This window comes from Drosophila gunungcola (assembly GCF_025200985.1).
Source record: "Drosophila gunungcola strain Sukarami chromosome 2R unlocalized genomic scaffold, Dgunungcola_SK_2 000012F, whole genome shotgun sequence".
NCBI lineage: Eukaryota > Metazoa > Arthropoda > Insecta > Diptera > Drosophilidae > Drosophila > Drosophila gunungcola.
Genome location: NW_026453170.1, coordinates 1,319,236 through 1,336,278, shown reverse-complemented (window position 1 = coordinate 1,336,278; position 17,043 = coordinate 1,319,236). Strand labels below are relative to the sequence as shown.

At 36.1% G+C, this 17,043-nt stretch overlaps 4 protein-coding genes across 4 annotated transcripts; all 4 read left to right on the top strand.

The window, feature by feature from the left end:
* The first annotated feature begins 323 nt into the window (after positions 1-323).
* On the top strand, positions 324-7,650 carry LOC128255931 (23 kDa integral membrane protein). The gene is made up of 5 exons (XM_052985853.1): positions 324-463; positions 1,126-1,212; positions 6,282-6,644; positions 6,709-6,900; positions 6,968-7,650. Exons 2-5 carry the CDS (start codon positions 1,153-1,155, stop codon positions 7,037-7,039), a joined length of 687 nt encoding a protein of 228 aa, XP_052841813.1. The 5' UTR covers positions 324-463; positions 1,126-1,152; the 3' UTR covers positions 7,040-7,650.
* A 635-nt stretch (positions 7,651-8,285) lies between these two features.
* Positions 8,286-9,117, top strand: LOC128255948 (uncharacterized). The gene is given in 4 exon segments (XM_052985871.1): positions 8,286-8,409; positions 8,471-8,583; positions 8,586-8,613; positions 9,071-9,117. Coding segments are annotated over 4 exon segments (309 nt in total). The 5' UTR covers positions 8,286-8,288.
* Positions 9,118-9,418: 301 nt separating this feature from the next.
* On the top strand, positions 9,419-10,002 carry LOC128255851 (uncharacterized). Its single transcript, XM_052985628.1, is given in 4 exon segments — positions 9,419-9,521; positions 9,579-9,649; positions 9,706-9,823; positions 9,878-10,002. Coding segments are annotated over 4 exon segments (417 nt in total).
* A 3,027-nt stretch (positions 10,003-13,029) lies between these two features.
* Positions 13,030-15,946, top strand: LOC128255936 (23 kDa integral membrane protein). The gene is made up of 6 exons (XM_052985859.1): positions 13,030-13,053; positions 13,309-13,430; positions 14,866-15,039; positions 15,103-15,264; positions 15,328-15,525; positions 15,586-15,946. The coding sequence occupies exons 2-6, from the start codon at positions 13,374-13,376 to the stop codon at positions 15,655-15,657; spliced, it is 663 nt and encodes a 220-aa protein (XP_052841819.1). The 5' UTR covers positions 13,030-13,053; positions 13,309-13,373; the 3' UTR covers positions 15,658-15,946.
* The last annotated feature ends 1,097 nt before the right edge of the window (positions 15,947-17,043 follow it).

Genomic DNA, 17,043 nt, shown 5'->3' with positions numbered 1-17,043 from the left:
AACGGGCATTAGTTATTTACATCGCACTAATAGTAAGAATAAAGAAAGCGCCGAAAGAGAAATTTTCCTGCTTTAGGCCAGGGCACTTGTTTTTAAATTAAAAATATACTGTATTTTATGTCCTACAAAAAAATATTTCGTTTTTAAGTCTTATTTAATTCTTATTTCTAAAATTCTACAACTCGTAAAAACGGAGTGATGTGATTCAGTCTGAACAGGGCATAACTTCCGTAGTTCTACCTTGGTTTGAGGCCGTGGTAGGGGTCTATCAGAGACTCACGCTACGGTTTGTGTACACGCTATTTAAAGTGGGCATTTTCGAGGAGTATTTTGTACAACTCTGGCGTTCCGATGACATATAAGAGCAGTCCCGCCACGGTCACACTGATTAAAAAAAAGTTGCTCGACTCGAACGGACGCGCATTTCGTTGGAATTTAATTTGGGAATAATTACAAGTCGAAGGTAATGACGCGTGTCCAGTTTAATTAATTATATTGTGATTCTCGGAATTATCTTAAATAAGTGTCAGCGGAAAAAAATAATATGCCAAGTGGTTCTTACACCAAACTTGCGGCAGGACGAAAATATAATCAGATGCTGCACGCCAGAAAAGTGGTCGAAAGAAGACGCGAAAACAAAAGACTGCGTAGTACGACAAAATAAGTGTGAAAAGCGGAAGAAAATTGTATGCAATTAAGACAATGCTGTGCTTCTTCTTCTTCTCCTTGACTGAGTGCAGTGAACTTTTCCTATTTCCACTTGAATCTTGAAGCCCCATTGACTTGTTTTTGTTGTTGTGGAAAAGTTGCATTCCTTTTGTGTTTTTGTTCGCCTTTGTTTTGTTGTTGCCCGGGCGACGCATATGAAAGGACGCCAAAGAAATGGGGTGATAATGGATGCTTCGTTAACCCTTATCTCTCTATTCTCTGTTTAAATAACCTTTCTGATTCATCTTCCTTTTGCTACGAATAGTATATGTGTGTTTATCCGCTATTCATCTGCTGAGATTGAACAATTATCGCACAATTAAAGTGTTATTTCGTCGGCAGCTGGGCAAATACCCAATTGTACACCCGTTTTAATGTGATTAATTCAATTGCGCTTTTCCGCTTCCCCTATTCCAGGCACAGGTACAGTGAAGACCCATCAACATGGACTGCGGTACATCTCTGGTCAAGTACATCCTCTTCATATTCAACACCATTGTGTCGGTGAGTAAAGAGTAAATTAGTTAATTTGTCTGCTTTATAGCCATCGAAATCGAAATCGAAACCAAAACCGAAACCGATACAAAACCGGTACAAAGACAGTTGCGTGAAAGCCAAAATGGGACAAAATGTGTTACGAAAGTGTTGTCGAAATACGAGTCGATAAATTCACTCGAATGGCATATGCAATGTGCATACTGAGTTATAAGAAGGCGTCAGCGGCAGCCCCTGGAGAAATCCACGTACATATTATAAAAATAATGCCCGGTAATTTTCAGACGAACCCGAGAACAGAGGCGGCGCATTGAGAAACTGAGAACTCGTGCTTTTCTGTTGTTTGCCTTTTGCTTCAGAGTCGTTATTAAACTTTGGTGATGTCATCGCCGCTGCGAGTTGTGTTCAGCTTCCATTTCAGCAACTGGATTTTTCGCTATCGGGCCAAATTCCCCCGGTTCCGAGAAGTTCACCCTTATTTATTTGCGTTGAGAACAGGAATTTGTAAACTTCTTGGCATGTATTATTTGTTTTTTCTCTCGGCATTTTCAGTTTTCAGTTTTAGCTCTCTAAATCCCTAAAAACGAATTTTAATTCGAAATAATCATTTTTTAAACAAAAATCAAAACTCTTAACGTCTTTTAAAATATTTTGTCAAATCCTAACTAATGTTCTTTTTCTAGTATGCAGTGTGATTAATATTGTTAGTAAAAAGGAGTCTAGTGTCGTTAACCAAAGTCGATGAAAATTCCTAAAAAGCAAGAACCGGTTGCTTTTATATGTTTATAAAATTGATCTCAAAAGTGTTTACCCCAGCAATGTGTGTGGGAAAAAGCTTAGCTTTTATTTATCAGACTTTTTTGCAATCGAACGCTGCCATAAACACTGAGTATTCTGAGTTTGATTTTTCCGACTTAGCTTATTTTTGCTTGATTCACTCACTCACACAAGATAGCCTTGTCTGACACAAAACCTTAAGCTGTGTTTAAAATAATAATTAAAGCAAATAATATTGCAATGCTCGTGAAATTTTGAATACTTAGCATTCGTTAAGGCGCCTGAAAATGGCCGTAAAGTGAGTCACAAAGTCAAAACAACAAACCGAAAAGCGAAACGAATTGAAAATATTAAAAAAGATACACCTGCGGTCAAAATGATATCAACAAAGCCAACAAAGCTTGTGAAATTCCAAAAAAAAAAAAAATGTATTGGGATTCTGAATTAAAATTCAGATTATAAAATTCATTCTTTTGTATTGGCCTATTTGTTTGTGAGTGGTTTTTAAGTTACACGTATTTTAGACCTAAAAACTTCAGCTAATTTCTGTAATTTATGTGCAGTCTTTAGGGCTTTTGATTTGCCCGCACCTGTGGGCCTGAACCTGCCTGCACATAAGTAGGTAAATGAGCAGAAAAAACAAAGGAACAAACGAAAATAAAAACTTGTTGCTCTAGAGAAGAGCGATAAAACAAAAGCAACCATATACAACTGGTTGGCGGAGCAGAAGTTTTTCGTATATGTACATAGTCGTCACTTACAGTGTGTCGTGTTGATATTTATCTGCTTCACACGAGTATATATCTGAGTACATAGCACACTTGACAGACAAGCCAAATAAATTAACAAGCCGCTTTTAGAGCTCGCCGAGTACCAATACACCTAAAATGAAAAAAGCTGCCGCAACGCTCGAAAAAACAGCAGCAACAACATTTCGCAGTTTGATTAAAAAAAAAGGGGAAAAAACAACTGGAAAACAGTCAGAACAAAATGCAAGCTTACATTTCGAAAAACTTGAAATTGTTCATTAATTAAATTTGTTCGCAAAGTTCTTGATTTTTAAGTAAAGCCATTGAATACAAAATATTCTAACTGCGATGAAAAAAGCTGTATCACCAATTGAGTGATCTTTTTTCTCGAATGTGGCCGTTATTTGCACCACGTTTGAGTGTGAAGTTTTTCTCACAGTTTCTAGTTTAATATTCTGCACAGCTCTGTAAAATGCGAGTTAGAACCTCTAGTATGAATATCGCATGCCAAATGATAAACCTGTATTACTATAATAGTCACAACTATTCGGTCACAGCTGCTTGCTTGCTGCCATAAGGGCGTGCAGTGCCGCCCATGAATGTAAGGCCACCGAGTATTGAAAATGACCTGCATTCAGCTTATCGGCACTCGTTTCCTGTGTCATGAAATACTGAGCAAACAACTTCAGGAGTAAATATTTACATATCCGTTTAGCTAAAGCAAAACTTGGTGTTGAGTGAGATGCACGGGAATGTTGTTCGATCGATGATGTGTCATCTTTCGATTTTCATTGGAATATGTTATTAGTAAACCTTCTGCCATGGCCAAATTTAGATATATGAAAAATTACTGAAAAACATTTCTGTTACTTGGCTTATAAATTGGTTTTCGCTTAAAAGGTTTATCTTAACGGTGACTTTAATAAATAAATATAAGTATTATAAACAAGTGTTTATTTATATACAAATAAATTTATTAAAATTACTTTTTTAACTCAAAGAACTATTGTTCCTATGGGAGCTAAATGCTATAGTCGTCCGATTTTGATGAAATTTAAACCGTAATTCTGAAATATTTAACCATTACTATATCTCGAAGCACTAAAAACAAATTAAACAAGAAGGAAAGCAAACTTCGGCAAGCCGAAGTTCATATACCCTTGCAGCTATTGCATTAATTAAATACTTTTGAAAACATTTAAATTATGATTTACTTGAGTATGTGCTAAAAAAAAACATTGAAACTATGATGATTTGCAGCTCAATTATTAGATAGTTATTTTATATATTTTTATTATTTCTTTGGAAGCTATATGCTATAGACGTCCGATTTTGATAAAATTTATACCATAATTCTGAAATAATTAAACATTGCTATATGTCGAAGAACTAAACAAAAAATTAAAAAACAGAAAAGTTATAATTTTTTTTCATTTATTTTTCCGATTGTTCCTATGGGAGCTATATGCTATAGTCGTCCGATCCGGCTCGTTCCGACTTATATACTACCTGCAATAGAAAGACAACTTTTGGGAAAGTTTCATGCAGATAGCTTTAAAACTGAGAGACTAGTTTGCATATAAACGGACGGACAGACGGACAGACGGACGGACAGACGGACATGGCTAGATCGACTCTACTAGTGATGCTGATCAAGAATATATATACTTTATAGGGTCGGAAACGTCTCCTTCACTGCGTTGCAAACTTCTGACTGAAATTATAATACCCTCTGCAAGGGTATAAAAACACCAAAGTTTTAATTATTTTTTATTTATGTTTATGTTTGTTCCTATGGGAGCTATATGCTATAGTCGTCCGATTTTGATGAAATTTAAATCGTAATTCTGAAGTAATTAACAATTACTATGTGTCGAAGAACTAAAAAAAAAAATTAAAAAATAGAAAAGTAATAATTTTTTTAAATTTATTTTTCCGATTGTTCCTATGGGAGCTATATGCTATAGTCGTCCGATCCGGCTGTACGTCCTGTTGCTCATACTGTCTTACTCCTGCTGAACCGTATGTACATACATATATGCTCCCAACTCCGTTTTACTTGTTCTTTTTGAAGATGCTAGCACTTTGGCGGTAAACAAAACAATTCACAGCTTTGGGTGTGGTCCACCACGCAAATAGATATATATTTATCTTTTTATTCCAGTATGCAAGCTTCCCAACTATTTTCGATTCTCTTCAGGGTGGTTTTTTTGTCCGGAAATATGATCTCAGACCCTTGCTCTAGGCATTCCACTACTTGATACGACGATTTGCGTTATATTATTATTTCAGTGTGACGTCATTGGAGCTGTCGTTGACAGCTTTAAACGACAGCATTGTCTCGGCCATATTTATGTGGATTGTGTAATGTCCTCGTTGGCAGAAATCGGGCTAGCATAAGTAAAAGCTGGAGAGGAAAAGTTGGCGGCTGCAAACAGGTTTCAAAACGAAAACTGTTGTTTTTATGCAGCAGCATTTTGTTTATTAGTGCTGGCAAAGTGGAACAATTAGCAGAGTGGCGATGCTTTCTTTTGTTCGGATATTTGAATATTTTTAGGTCAATTTTGACATGGAATCAAATCCAGCTGCAAAGTATATGTGAATCAGTAGCCAGTAGCCGCCTCCCACGAATGTATTCAAAGCTCTTCGCGCACAGCCGCTCGAGTTCTGAATCTGTGGAAATGAAGGCAGCCCACACATCCCACAGATGTGTATAATACCAGATACAGTTACCGCGAGCAGCATGTGCACATAATGAAATCAAGCAAATTCAATTGATGGCGCGGCAATTGTGGCTGCAAATCAGGCAGTCGTTGCTGCCGAAAGATCAAAGTTGATTTGCATTGTCGTCTGGGCCACTGAAACTCGCCATAAAATCCAAAACTACGTGCACTGCAGACCTTGTCGAGATCTGTACGGCATTGTCATGTGTGAATGTCACGGATGCTCACGGTTTTCAGTGCGCCTCTTGGGCCGCCTTATCTAATCGCAGCAGATCAGGAGGCCTTTGCCTTGTTTGGCCAGCAAATACTCTTGGACCAATATAGCGTTGCTAGCCAACTAGTTTATGGAATTACGTAACGCGTTTACTTATTTTAATTATCATCAACTTTCCGCCGCTGATGGCGTGCCTGGGCCCGACTTGGAATCCCTGAGGTCAGCTCCAGGGTTCGGTGGTAATTAAGTCTTTTTTAGCATGGTAATTGCGAAAGCTCTTTTACTCCTCCACTTTCAATTAAAATAAACGAGAGCAAGCTGATTAATTTGAACTATATTTAGAGCTGTTCGTTGAAAGTGCAATTGCAGTATCTATCTGATGCGTGTATCTTACGCCTTGTTGTTGACCGATTGAAAGTTATTTATTTCGAAGAAAAAAACCAATATATATATATCGGAAACTATTCTTTCGGGCCAACTGATATTTGATTATTATTATATTATTATTATTTGAATCTCCAAGAAAGGAAATAAAAGCATTTGTCCTATTTGAATGTTTCAAAACAGCCTTTTTTAAGTTTTAACCCGGACCGTTTCTTTTTTTCTCTTACGCAGGTCCTCGGCATTTTGGCCATTGTCTATGGAGTGCTGATATTGAAGAGCATCGGAACAATTGAAGTCAATGGACAGGTGGGCTTCCCCCCACAGGCCCTCATGCCGATTGTACTGATCAGTTTGGGCTCGATTGTGGTCTTCATCTCGTTCCTGGGATGCTGCGGCGCCATTCGCGAATCCGTCTGCATGACCATGAGCTATGCCGTCTTCTTGCTGATTCTGCTGATCCTGCAGCTGACGCTGATTGTGCTGCTGTTCACCAACAAGGACAAGTACGAGAAGGCCATGGGCGACGTCATAGACAAGGCCTGGAATGCGGACCATCAGGGGGAGGGAGGTGTCTTCGATGCCATTCAAGGATCGGTAAGGGATCCCAAGTTGAGCTGGGCATTTGATATGTTTCTGATCGAACCGTTTGATGTTCTAGTTGCACTGCTGCGGACCCAACTCGGCTACGGACTACCTTCTTCAAGCCAAACCGCTGCCTGCCAGCTGCTGCAATGGATCGTGCCTGCTTCCAACCAACTATTATCCTGGATGCCGTGGCAAGTTTGTCGAGCTAATGTCTGCTAGCAGTGAGGCCGCCAAGTATGCGGGCATCGGCCTTATTGCGGTTGAGGTGAGCATTAGTCCATTAGTTGACCAAGCTTGTGGGATCGATTTTTATAGCCGAATTACTTTTTCAGCTGATCGGCTTCATCTTTGCCTGTTGCCTGGCCAACAACGTGCGCAATTACAAGCGCCGAAACGCCTACTAAGGGCCATGTGCACCCATCAACCACATCGAGAGGCACACCCGCATCCAGCAGCACACACTCCTCACATTCTCATTAACTTTTACAGTCGTTGAACGCACTTACACAAAGAAGAAAACAATAATAATTGGAAGTAAGCCATTTAGTTGGGTATTTGTCATAAAGAAACGAGAAGAAAAACTTAGTTTAAGGCGATACGATGAAACGCTTACATTTTGTATATCCTATTTAATATTGGCATAATTCGATTTTTACCTAACGAACGAGCAGACAATGCAGTTTCCAAAGGCTTTGTACAAACGTTTTACTTGTTAAACAGTTACCCCAGGAAATAACTAAACAAACACGTTAATAATGACATCTTTTGTTTATAACTAAGCATATAATCTATAAACTGTTGAAAATCCCCAACCGAAAGGAAATATATAAATTTATAAAGAACATATATTCTCGTATATATGTACATTGTACACTGTACACTGTTCATTCTATTCGTCCTTGTAATGAGAATCTCGAAAAAAGAGTTTTATTTGGAAAATGCATCAATCAACGCGAGCTCGAATTGCATACAAAAATTATGAATAAAGCATTTACTATGTATTTATATACCAAAATCGTTGATTACATAACTTTCGAAGGGCGGACTTGTGCTTCATGCTATGTTTTTGTTTTGTCCACAGATTGCCATGGCAGCATTCTAATGGTGCTAGCGTTCTGTCATTACCTGATATATGTGAACTGCAATTATCTTGTGATATTTTACAATTTAATAAACACTTGCAAAGGGTATTACTTTTATACCCTTGCAAAGGGTATAACACATGGGACGGACATATGGCTAGATCGATAGGGTAGGTACTTCACTACGTTGCAAACTTTTGGATGAACTTATAATACCCTATGCAAGTGTATAAAAATCGGAAAACGTTATCATATACATGCCATTGGAAAAACCGAATAATTTAGCTGAAAACCATCATAGTTACAATGTTTTTAAACATATACACATAAAAATGTAAATTTAGTCGTTTAAAGGAATATTTAATTTGAATATCAGCTTCTTGTTCTTAATTGCACAGCAAGGGAACTCAACGTTAAAACTCTAGGTTTTTCTTTCTAATATTAATTGAGGATACATTAATATGCGCCTGCCGCTAGTTATCCTATTTTTTTTGGCTTCAATTGTAGTGGGTTCAGGCATTATTTGATTGCACTTTTATTTAATGTAATTCAGTTCAGTAATGTTATTGTCATGTGCTGTTTACTACAAAACATTTTTAAAATTTTCGTCTTTACCATTGCGGCTTTTTTGAATTTGTTTATAACTGCTCAATTACTCTTGCACTTTTATGAAATTAGAAACGGAACCGAAGGTGGTAAGGGATCTTAAGGTTTAAATATGTAATGAAGCCAGTTTTAAACTGGTTTCCTCAGCTCTGATTTCCAGAATGGAAAACTATTTCAATGTTTGGACTATCCATATCTGGTGTGGAACTTTGATGACCGTACTCAAGTTAAAGGTTTGAAATATAATATTATATCCGGTTAGGATCTCTGTTATCTGCAATGGTGGGTTCATTTAAACCTCTCTAAGAAAGTCGAAAACTTCTACGGCCTTGGTTGGTAAATTTGAACATTGCAATGAATTTTTCGTTTAATTCTTATAACATGTACCTATATATGTTGTTTAGTATATTAACCTTAAGGTTCGTTATTTGTATTCAAGGACTAACCTGAAGGGAATATATTGATATTACCAATAAACTTATTTGCCAGTTGAATTTCTCTAAAAATTTCTGTAAAATCTACCTTGCACTTGGGACTTACATTCCATTAGCATAGACTTTAATTTAAACGTATTTGCCATTCCTGGTGCTTTTTTAAAATTTAGGTACCTTACAATGATTTTAAAATGATTTAAAAAGTATAAAATCTGTTTTAAAATATAATCCAATGTCTAGAAATGACCGTATATAAATTAAAGGTTTCAATATGAATATTCTTTTCAGTTTCTTTAATTTCCTTATGCGTTACTAATGACGTCGGTCTATATTTAAGCTGGGTTCGTTCTTTATTTGTAGCTCCTGTAGTTTTAGAAAGTCAACTTGAAAGTATAAAACTGCTTTGGTGTTGTGATGTTTCTTTTGGATTCTTGTTGGTTAGTTTGTTGGCTTATATACCAGGACTGTAGCGAAGAAAGCTAATTAATAGGAGCATAGAACCAAATACCATCCGATTAAAAGAAAAAACTAATAAAGCTGACTAGTTAAATGTATGGAAATGCCTTTCTAATTGACTATTGATTACTTCATTTCCTGTATAGGCACTTGCGCCTTATTTTTGGGAATTCCCTGGTCAGTCTTTATTGGCGTTTTAATTAAAATGACGAACATTTTGAGCTGCCTGGCACTGAGCATTCACTTTATGTCTACATTGGATTTGTTTTCAAGTTTCTTGCCTTGCCTTATTCATTGTATTAAGTTTTGTAGTTATTTTTAAATTTTAAATTACTGAAAATGTATTATTTCTTTTTGAATTGCAGCCTCTTGGGAGAAATGTAAACATTTTGAATTTGACTCTATTTTTATAAAGTGGGTCTCAGGAATATACAAGGTTCGATATTTTAATAAGAGCCTGGTATAATAGTTATCGACATATATTTAATTCAGGAATACCACATTCTCTACAATTGGATAAATGCAAAAAGTCAGTTAACAGTGCTTGAGTTCGGTTACGTTGCATATGCCAATATTTTATCAGAATAGCAATGGCAGCTTGTGTTCTTTGGTAAGCTAATAGGCAGAGTGAATTTGTAATAATATAAAAGATTTCTTTATTTAGGTTTTCTGTTCTTCAGCTACGTTTTGATTTTATTACATGTGATGGTCGCTAAAAAGATTATAAAAAATCGTTTGGTCGAAAGCCTTTTTAAGGCAGTTACAGTTCCGGCAAGTAATTCCTGTTAATAAAGAGATTAAAAAAAAAACACAATTTTTTAAAAGCTGAAAAGTTTTTTTTAATAATTTTTGTAAAATAATTTCCTAGAGAGTTCAGGACACTGGGTAGCTCACAAGGTTCCGGGTTCAATCCTCACAGTGGGTGAAAAAAATTTTATCTAGCTTTTATTTTAGAAGAGGTAGTTAATATATTATTTTGAAATTGGTTAGCTGAGTAACGGGTATCTAAAAGCCAGAGCATTTGACTTCCGTTTCTTGTTGTTTTGATTGCAAATTCTTATATACTTTTGATCATTTTCCCTTATTGATTGTTCGTATATTTAATTATTTTACTATTCTGAGTGTAATAAAATGAACTAATTAACCTAAATGAGTTATTTGAGTTGTAACTTTAGCAATTACGTTATTATTTCACGCGGAGATGTTTTTATTCGTTTGTAGTAGGTACTTCAGTTCGGTTTCTGGGACATCAACTTGAAAAATTTTGAAATGTGCAAACCTATTTGCTTATTCTTAGCATTGCTGTTATATTTATTTAGTGGGTTTCTAATGTTTTCATATTTATTTGGTTATATTTATGCATATAATTTTGACCCAAACAATTTTCAAATTTATTATGAAAGTACTAAATTTTTAATTGGTTTGGAACTTGTATCGTGTGTTCTCGCTGGGTCTGGACTTCTTTTGAACTACCTAAAATTCAAAGTTGGTGAGATAAGAAAAATATGAATGTTTTCTAGGAAATATTATTTCCAGGTAAAAATACTACTCTGTTTCTGGATCATAACTTTCGTTTTATTGGAGATCGCCGTATTCGTTTTAATTATGCGAGATGCCGAACGAAAATGGAATCTCCATACAATTATTGACTTTTTGTCCATCTGTGAGTATAAATTCACTTCCCAAATAAAAAATAACTATTAGCACTCCATTCCCCAAGGTTTTTCCATACACACCGTGGTTATAGTTTACGGAAACTGTAGAGACCTGAAATATTGCCCCAGCAAAGAAACTTCCTCTCAACTGGAAAACGGAGTGGAAACTATTTAATTTCATCTTGATGATTATTAATACTCGTATAGCTCAGATATAAATGTTTATATATAACCTTGTAATTTAATTGTAAAATAACTCTTACACCTATTGGATGTATGACTATCATGAAAAAATAATTTCTAACTGTCTAATGAGTTAAAGCCTCGTTTCGTAACATTGTTTTTATAAGTTTGTAGATACCAATTAAAATATATACACTCACTAGTGTCTAGTGTGTGTATTAGTATCAATTTTGTAAAAACCTTTCAATTTAGTATAAAAGCATGCTTATTGTTTCAGCTATAAATTTAAGAAAAGCAATTCAATATGTTTATTGCCATAAATTAATTTGAGAAAACAAAACAGTTTTAAAGCCACTGAGTCTCAGTTCCGTGCGATGTGTCACAGTTAGTTGATCATTTGGCATTCTGTGTTTACGATTTTAATTGGGATTTTGGTGTGTTTTTAGTTAAATATATTGTTCTATTCAAATATTAAATAATTGATTACAGCTTTTATCTGTATTTTTTTATGACTTTAGTAATTTTGAAGCCGAAGGTAGACTTATTACTTTTATTAATATTTTAACAAAAAGTGTACCTACAAATTTAAGTTTTTTTCTTACATTTTTTTTTAAATTTACTTAAAGTTTTTACTATTATCTTGGAGCTTTGCTTGCATTTTGGGTAAATACTATATACGTTTTGGTTACTTTGGGATTTCGACAGAATAATAGCGCCCAGTTTGGAGCTATCGAAGCAATTACGTCAGCCTATTTGGAAGGTAAGTTTTTTTACTTGCAGGAGCTTAGAAGAGGGTTTTAATTGTAAACAATTAAAAAAAATTAGATATCTTAATTTGGATATTATAAAACTTTCTGGTTGCTCCCAGTTATGTTTCGCGGACATAAATATATATTTCTTGTCTTTCACATTGCAATTATTTTCAAATTTAAAGGTTTCAAAAACATACAAATAAATGCATGTATTCACGCTTATTAGAATAAATGGTTATAATCATTAATAGTTTAAAAACATAAACATCATTTCCATTACCATTCGACTATCAATGAAGCCGTTCCAAAACTCTATAATAACACTGGCTTTCAAAATTAAACCGACATAATCTTCCAGAGATGAAATTTTGATTTTCAGGTGTTAAAATGCCTAATAAAATAGTCATGAACACGGAAGAAAAATCAATATTTCATTTAAAAAATTTTTTGAATCAAGCGAAGGCCATATACACTGGAGAATCAAACATTCATCTCTCAAGGATTTTGTCAATTGCAAGCCACTGAAATTTTTTAATGAATTCTTGCAACAGCTTATATTTTCACTTTTAAGAAATATACAAAAATAAAAAGTAAGACTCAATTTTTGTGTTGCTTTAGACTTTGTTATCAGAAAATAACATAAATCAATAAATCATATTTCTTTGTAGCTTTCAGTTTAAGTACCCTCTACATTGTTCTTACGTATTATCGTGAATTTTTGGTAAGTTCGACCAGATGGTGTTGGCATATACTTGTATTTCCCGTTTGTTTCACGCACCCCTTACTAATGCCTTTTATCACAGAGTTTCACAGGTTTCATAGATAAATCTCAAAAAATCTGTTTTGCGTTTAAATAATAAAGCCTTTTTAGCTTAGGTTTGAACTCAGGTTAAAAATTGCCTTAACTGTGATTATGCGTTACATGGACTTCGCAATATAACTGTATTCGACGACAAAATAATTTACTTTTAAAATAATTAAATTTTTCCTTCATAGCATCACAGTTAAGGCAAAAATTCAAAGAAGACAGCGACAGCGAGGACACTTAAGCCAAAAATATGGAGAAAGTAAAAGTGGTCGCACTCTTCTGCCAGTCTGGCAGCTCTATCACTTGTTTGAGCGCTAACGCTTTTTGTAGAGCTTTTGAGAACAACAGGCAGCCCAGCCGGCTATCAGGCAGACGCCACTGAGAGCTTTGGCGTCCGCTCAGTTCACTTTTAGACAACGGAGAAATCACATCTGATCCAAAGATAGGGCCGCCAATGAGTCACTCAACTCGTTGCGGAAAAGTGCTTTCGCTGATTTCCCGGCACTGGTCTCGGTCTCCACGTCCCACATTGTCAATTGAGGGAAAATTGACTTAAAAGCGCTGATCTTCCAGACAATTTCAATAGATCGCTGATACCCCAGAGAGCCAGTGATCTCACCCAGAGTCTCTTAAAGAGATAGAGAGAGAGCGAAGAGTGTTAAAAACAAGTTTCGCGCCAGTGTGCTCTCCCTTTCAGGCGACTCTCCAGGAATTTCAGGCATCCCAAATCCAGATCCAGGAATCCGAGGTCTGTAATCCGCCATGGCGTCCACATCAAGTGTGAAGCTGATTGTCTACGCCCTCGACGTACTTTGCACGGTGAGTTACTTTCTCTAGTCTACCGCCCACCTTCGAGATAGCCCACTACAGTCATTACGTCAATTAAGGTGCTGTAAACAAAAATATACATATGTAGTGCAATGACCACTTGATTCGCTTTTGCAACGATCCTAAACAAAACTTAACAATAGTCGGCATTCATCTTATCAAATTGTACACATACTCATGGCATGTCTTAGCATGGGAACCTTACACATGTGGTACTTTTAAGTTGGCAGGAGTGTGGAACGCCAGTAAACGCCACTCTAATGGCGAAACCCGTTTCCTCGATTATAGTTTATTAGTTTATTTATACCATTTAATTGCAAACAACAGTGAAAAGGAACAGATGGCACCAGAGGTCAGTGCATACATAATACGATCGGCTATCCATCAGCTGCTTGCTCATCAATTTTGAATCCAATCGATATCTTGCCTGGTACAATTCTCTCGGCTTCTCGGCGGAAAGCTTAGTCATGACTTTGGATGAATCAAATGTAATTCCATAAAATTCCTATCACAGTTACAGCACGGGAAAGTAATTATTCTCCAATGTTTGCGCACAACTTACCAATCTGAGTCGAAACATCAACGACAACGACATCATCGCTAGATGAACATATTACGTCACATTTTAAAATAATACCTTGCGAAAACGAAAACTTTGAATTATTCAAACCGAGTGACAACAAACAATCCCGTTTGCAAACAAGCTCTCCGCTCAGACATCCAATATGAATAGTAATCAAGTGACCTTGTCTGTGTGCATAATCCTGCCGGAAGTGTTGGTTTTGGGTGACCTTCCCGTGGACTGGCATCCCACTCCCAAATGTCCCAATGTCCCACTCCCCAATTCCCAATCCCGCCAATTTCCTTGGCGTCTATCCCTGTCGCCAGACAGGCTAGTCTAAGGGACGCCCCCAATTAGGTCCTCTGGTAAAACGCCTTGTGCGAGGTCAAAAACACTGAAACTGGAACTCTAGGTCACAAGTGTTCCCGCACAATTCCACAGATTCCTCAGCGGGTTGTTGTTATAAGCCAGTGGAAATTGGGATGATTTAATTGGGGGGAAAACAAACTCATAAAAGCAGACACCACAGAAATGCTTAAGAGTTGAAGCAAAAGGCATTGTCCTTTATTTTAACAATCCTGTTAGGCTACTAAAAAACACTTGGTTCTTGGCAGTCTTACAAGCTTATTTTGTTGTTTGATGTTATACTTTTGGAGGGGTCTGGTAAGCTTTATACTATCATTAATACAATTAAGATTTTTAGCGAAACCTTATTATAAGAAACTCTTACTGTAACTTTCAAAAAAAGGTTTTAGCTTTGTCTTGTCTAATTAAACTTCCTTTCTACATTTTAATGAAATAAAATAATTCATGTATGAACATCTAATCCCTTTTTTATTTTCGATTTCCTATTTGCCCATACAGTTGCTGGCCTTGGTGCTGATATCCTTCGGCATTTATGTGGTGGTGTCGTACGATCTGAACCAAGTCGGGCAGCTAACGGCCTACGCCTACGTGGGACTGGGAGTTGCGGCCCTGGCGGTTGTGTTTTGGGGTTACTTGTCCGCCTGGCGCGAGAATGTGTGCTGCACAGTAACAGTAAGTTGGAGGAATTACCTATATTGATAACATATTGACATTTTAACTGGTATCTTCTCGCAGTTCATTGTTTTGCTCTGCCTGGTCATCATTGCTCAGTTTGCCGCTGTCTACTTGCTAATCACTCAAGAGAAGACGGTGGCCTCCAACCTGGCCAATGCCCTGGAATCAACATGGGAGGAGGAACTGAACAGCCCTGGCGCCATGTCGCTCTACCAGAACTGGGTGAGTTCGCTAAACGATTTGGGTTAGACTTCAGTTGTACTTATCTACTCATATTCCCCATAGTTCCAGTGCTGCGGTCGTGGCAGTCCTCAGGACTATGTTGTCAACGAACGCCTGCCGCCGGACACCTGTTTCCGGAACCACGACAAGAGCAAGCCCGAGAATCTGATCCACACCGGCTGCCGAGTGGAGTTCGAGAACTACTGGCTGCAACTGACCCACATTTTCAACATTCTGGCCCTCGTGCTGATTGGAGTCGAGGTGGGTCCCCATAAATTCCATAAATTAGGCTGTGTTGTTAACAACTCTATATGTTTACAGCTACTGCTCAGTGTCATCTCTTGCCGCCTGTGCAACGGCATTCGCAACGATGCCCGTCGTTCTTACTTCTAAAAAAAGAAAGCACAAAATACTCAATTAAGAATACATCAAGAGATTGGCAGTAAAATTGTTAAATTTGTAGACACTATTCAATTGGTTGAGCGTTTTTCAAAACTGGAAAGACTTGTGTTAAAGTTTTTGAAATTCAGTATATGATAGTAGCACTCATAAAATTACTCACACGTTGATTTCAGTGGAAACACTGAGGGAACTCACGAATATTATTAAGAAAAGTAAAATAGTTTTAATATTATTTATTAAAAGATATTTCTAAATAAATGAAACGAACCAAATTTGAAAACGTATATATTTTGGCTTAAATAGAAAAACTAAATGGTTTTCATGGTACTAAAGTAGGAGGTGAACCAAATAAATGTTTGTTTTAAAAACAATTTTCAAGCTGGCGTTACTTTTTTATTTAATTTTTGTATAATTTTTTGTGGCATTTGGTTAGCCATTTTATTTTAACCTTGGTTTTAGCACCATAAACTTAATATTTACCAAAATCTTAGCACACATCCGATTAATGGTAGGTTTAGCCATATATCAATCCATAATCATTCATCGTTCACTTGTGCATATATATGATAATCGTGCCCCTCTTCTATGTACTTTAGCTAAGATTGCTTACACAATAGGTGTTTTTTGGTTCTCAATGCATTGCTAAATAACGATCGAACTGAACTATATTGAAAATTGTAGGTTAAAATGAAAATGAAACACACATTCAACATCAAATAAATACAACTTAATAAAAAGCGCTGTATTCAAGAGAGATATCACCATATGGCAACATTTCTAAAAATCTACATATATTATTGAAAAGTATATGTTTGAAAAGTATTTATCAAAACGGAGATAGCAACAGTGTTAAGATGTAGCATATACCATTTCATAAGAAATTCTACGATACTTAGGTTTGGATTTTAATGTATCTTCAGAAAAACTGAGGCTTAGCTAATAAAATATTTTGTTTTGTTGTTAAATACTTGCTAAATCAGAAAAAGTGACTTTGGAATCAGGGAATTACTCTGCAATAACATTTAAGACATGAACAAAATTGAAACAAATTGAATTTGTTTTCACAAGCACCGTATACCTTTTCTAGGAAGAAAAAAAGACTGGACAGCATTACTATGTATGTAAGACTATACATAATTATAATTGTAATAATTATAATCTGAAGAATTCGAAACTAGCAGGGTGATTCTGGCATTTGAAAATATATACCTAGGTATTAAACAATTTAGCCATGTTTTTATTTGTTATTTTACATTGTTTGACAATTGCTTAAATTTGCCCTAATGGGAAAAAATTATATAAATTTGTACTAATTCTTTTGGGTTTATATATGCAAGAATTTTTGTTGGGATCCTTATGTTTCTTTTCCCTGTAACA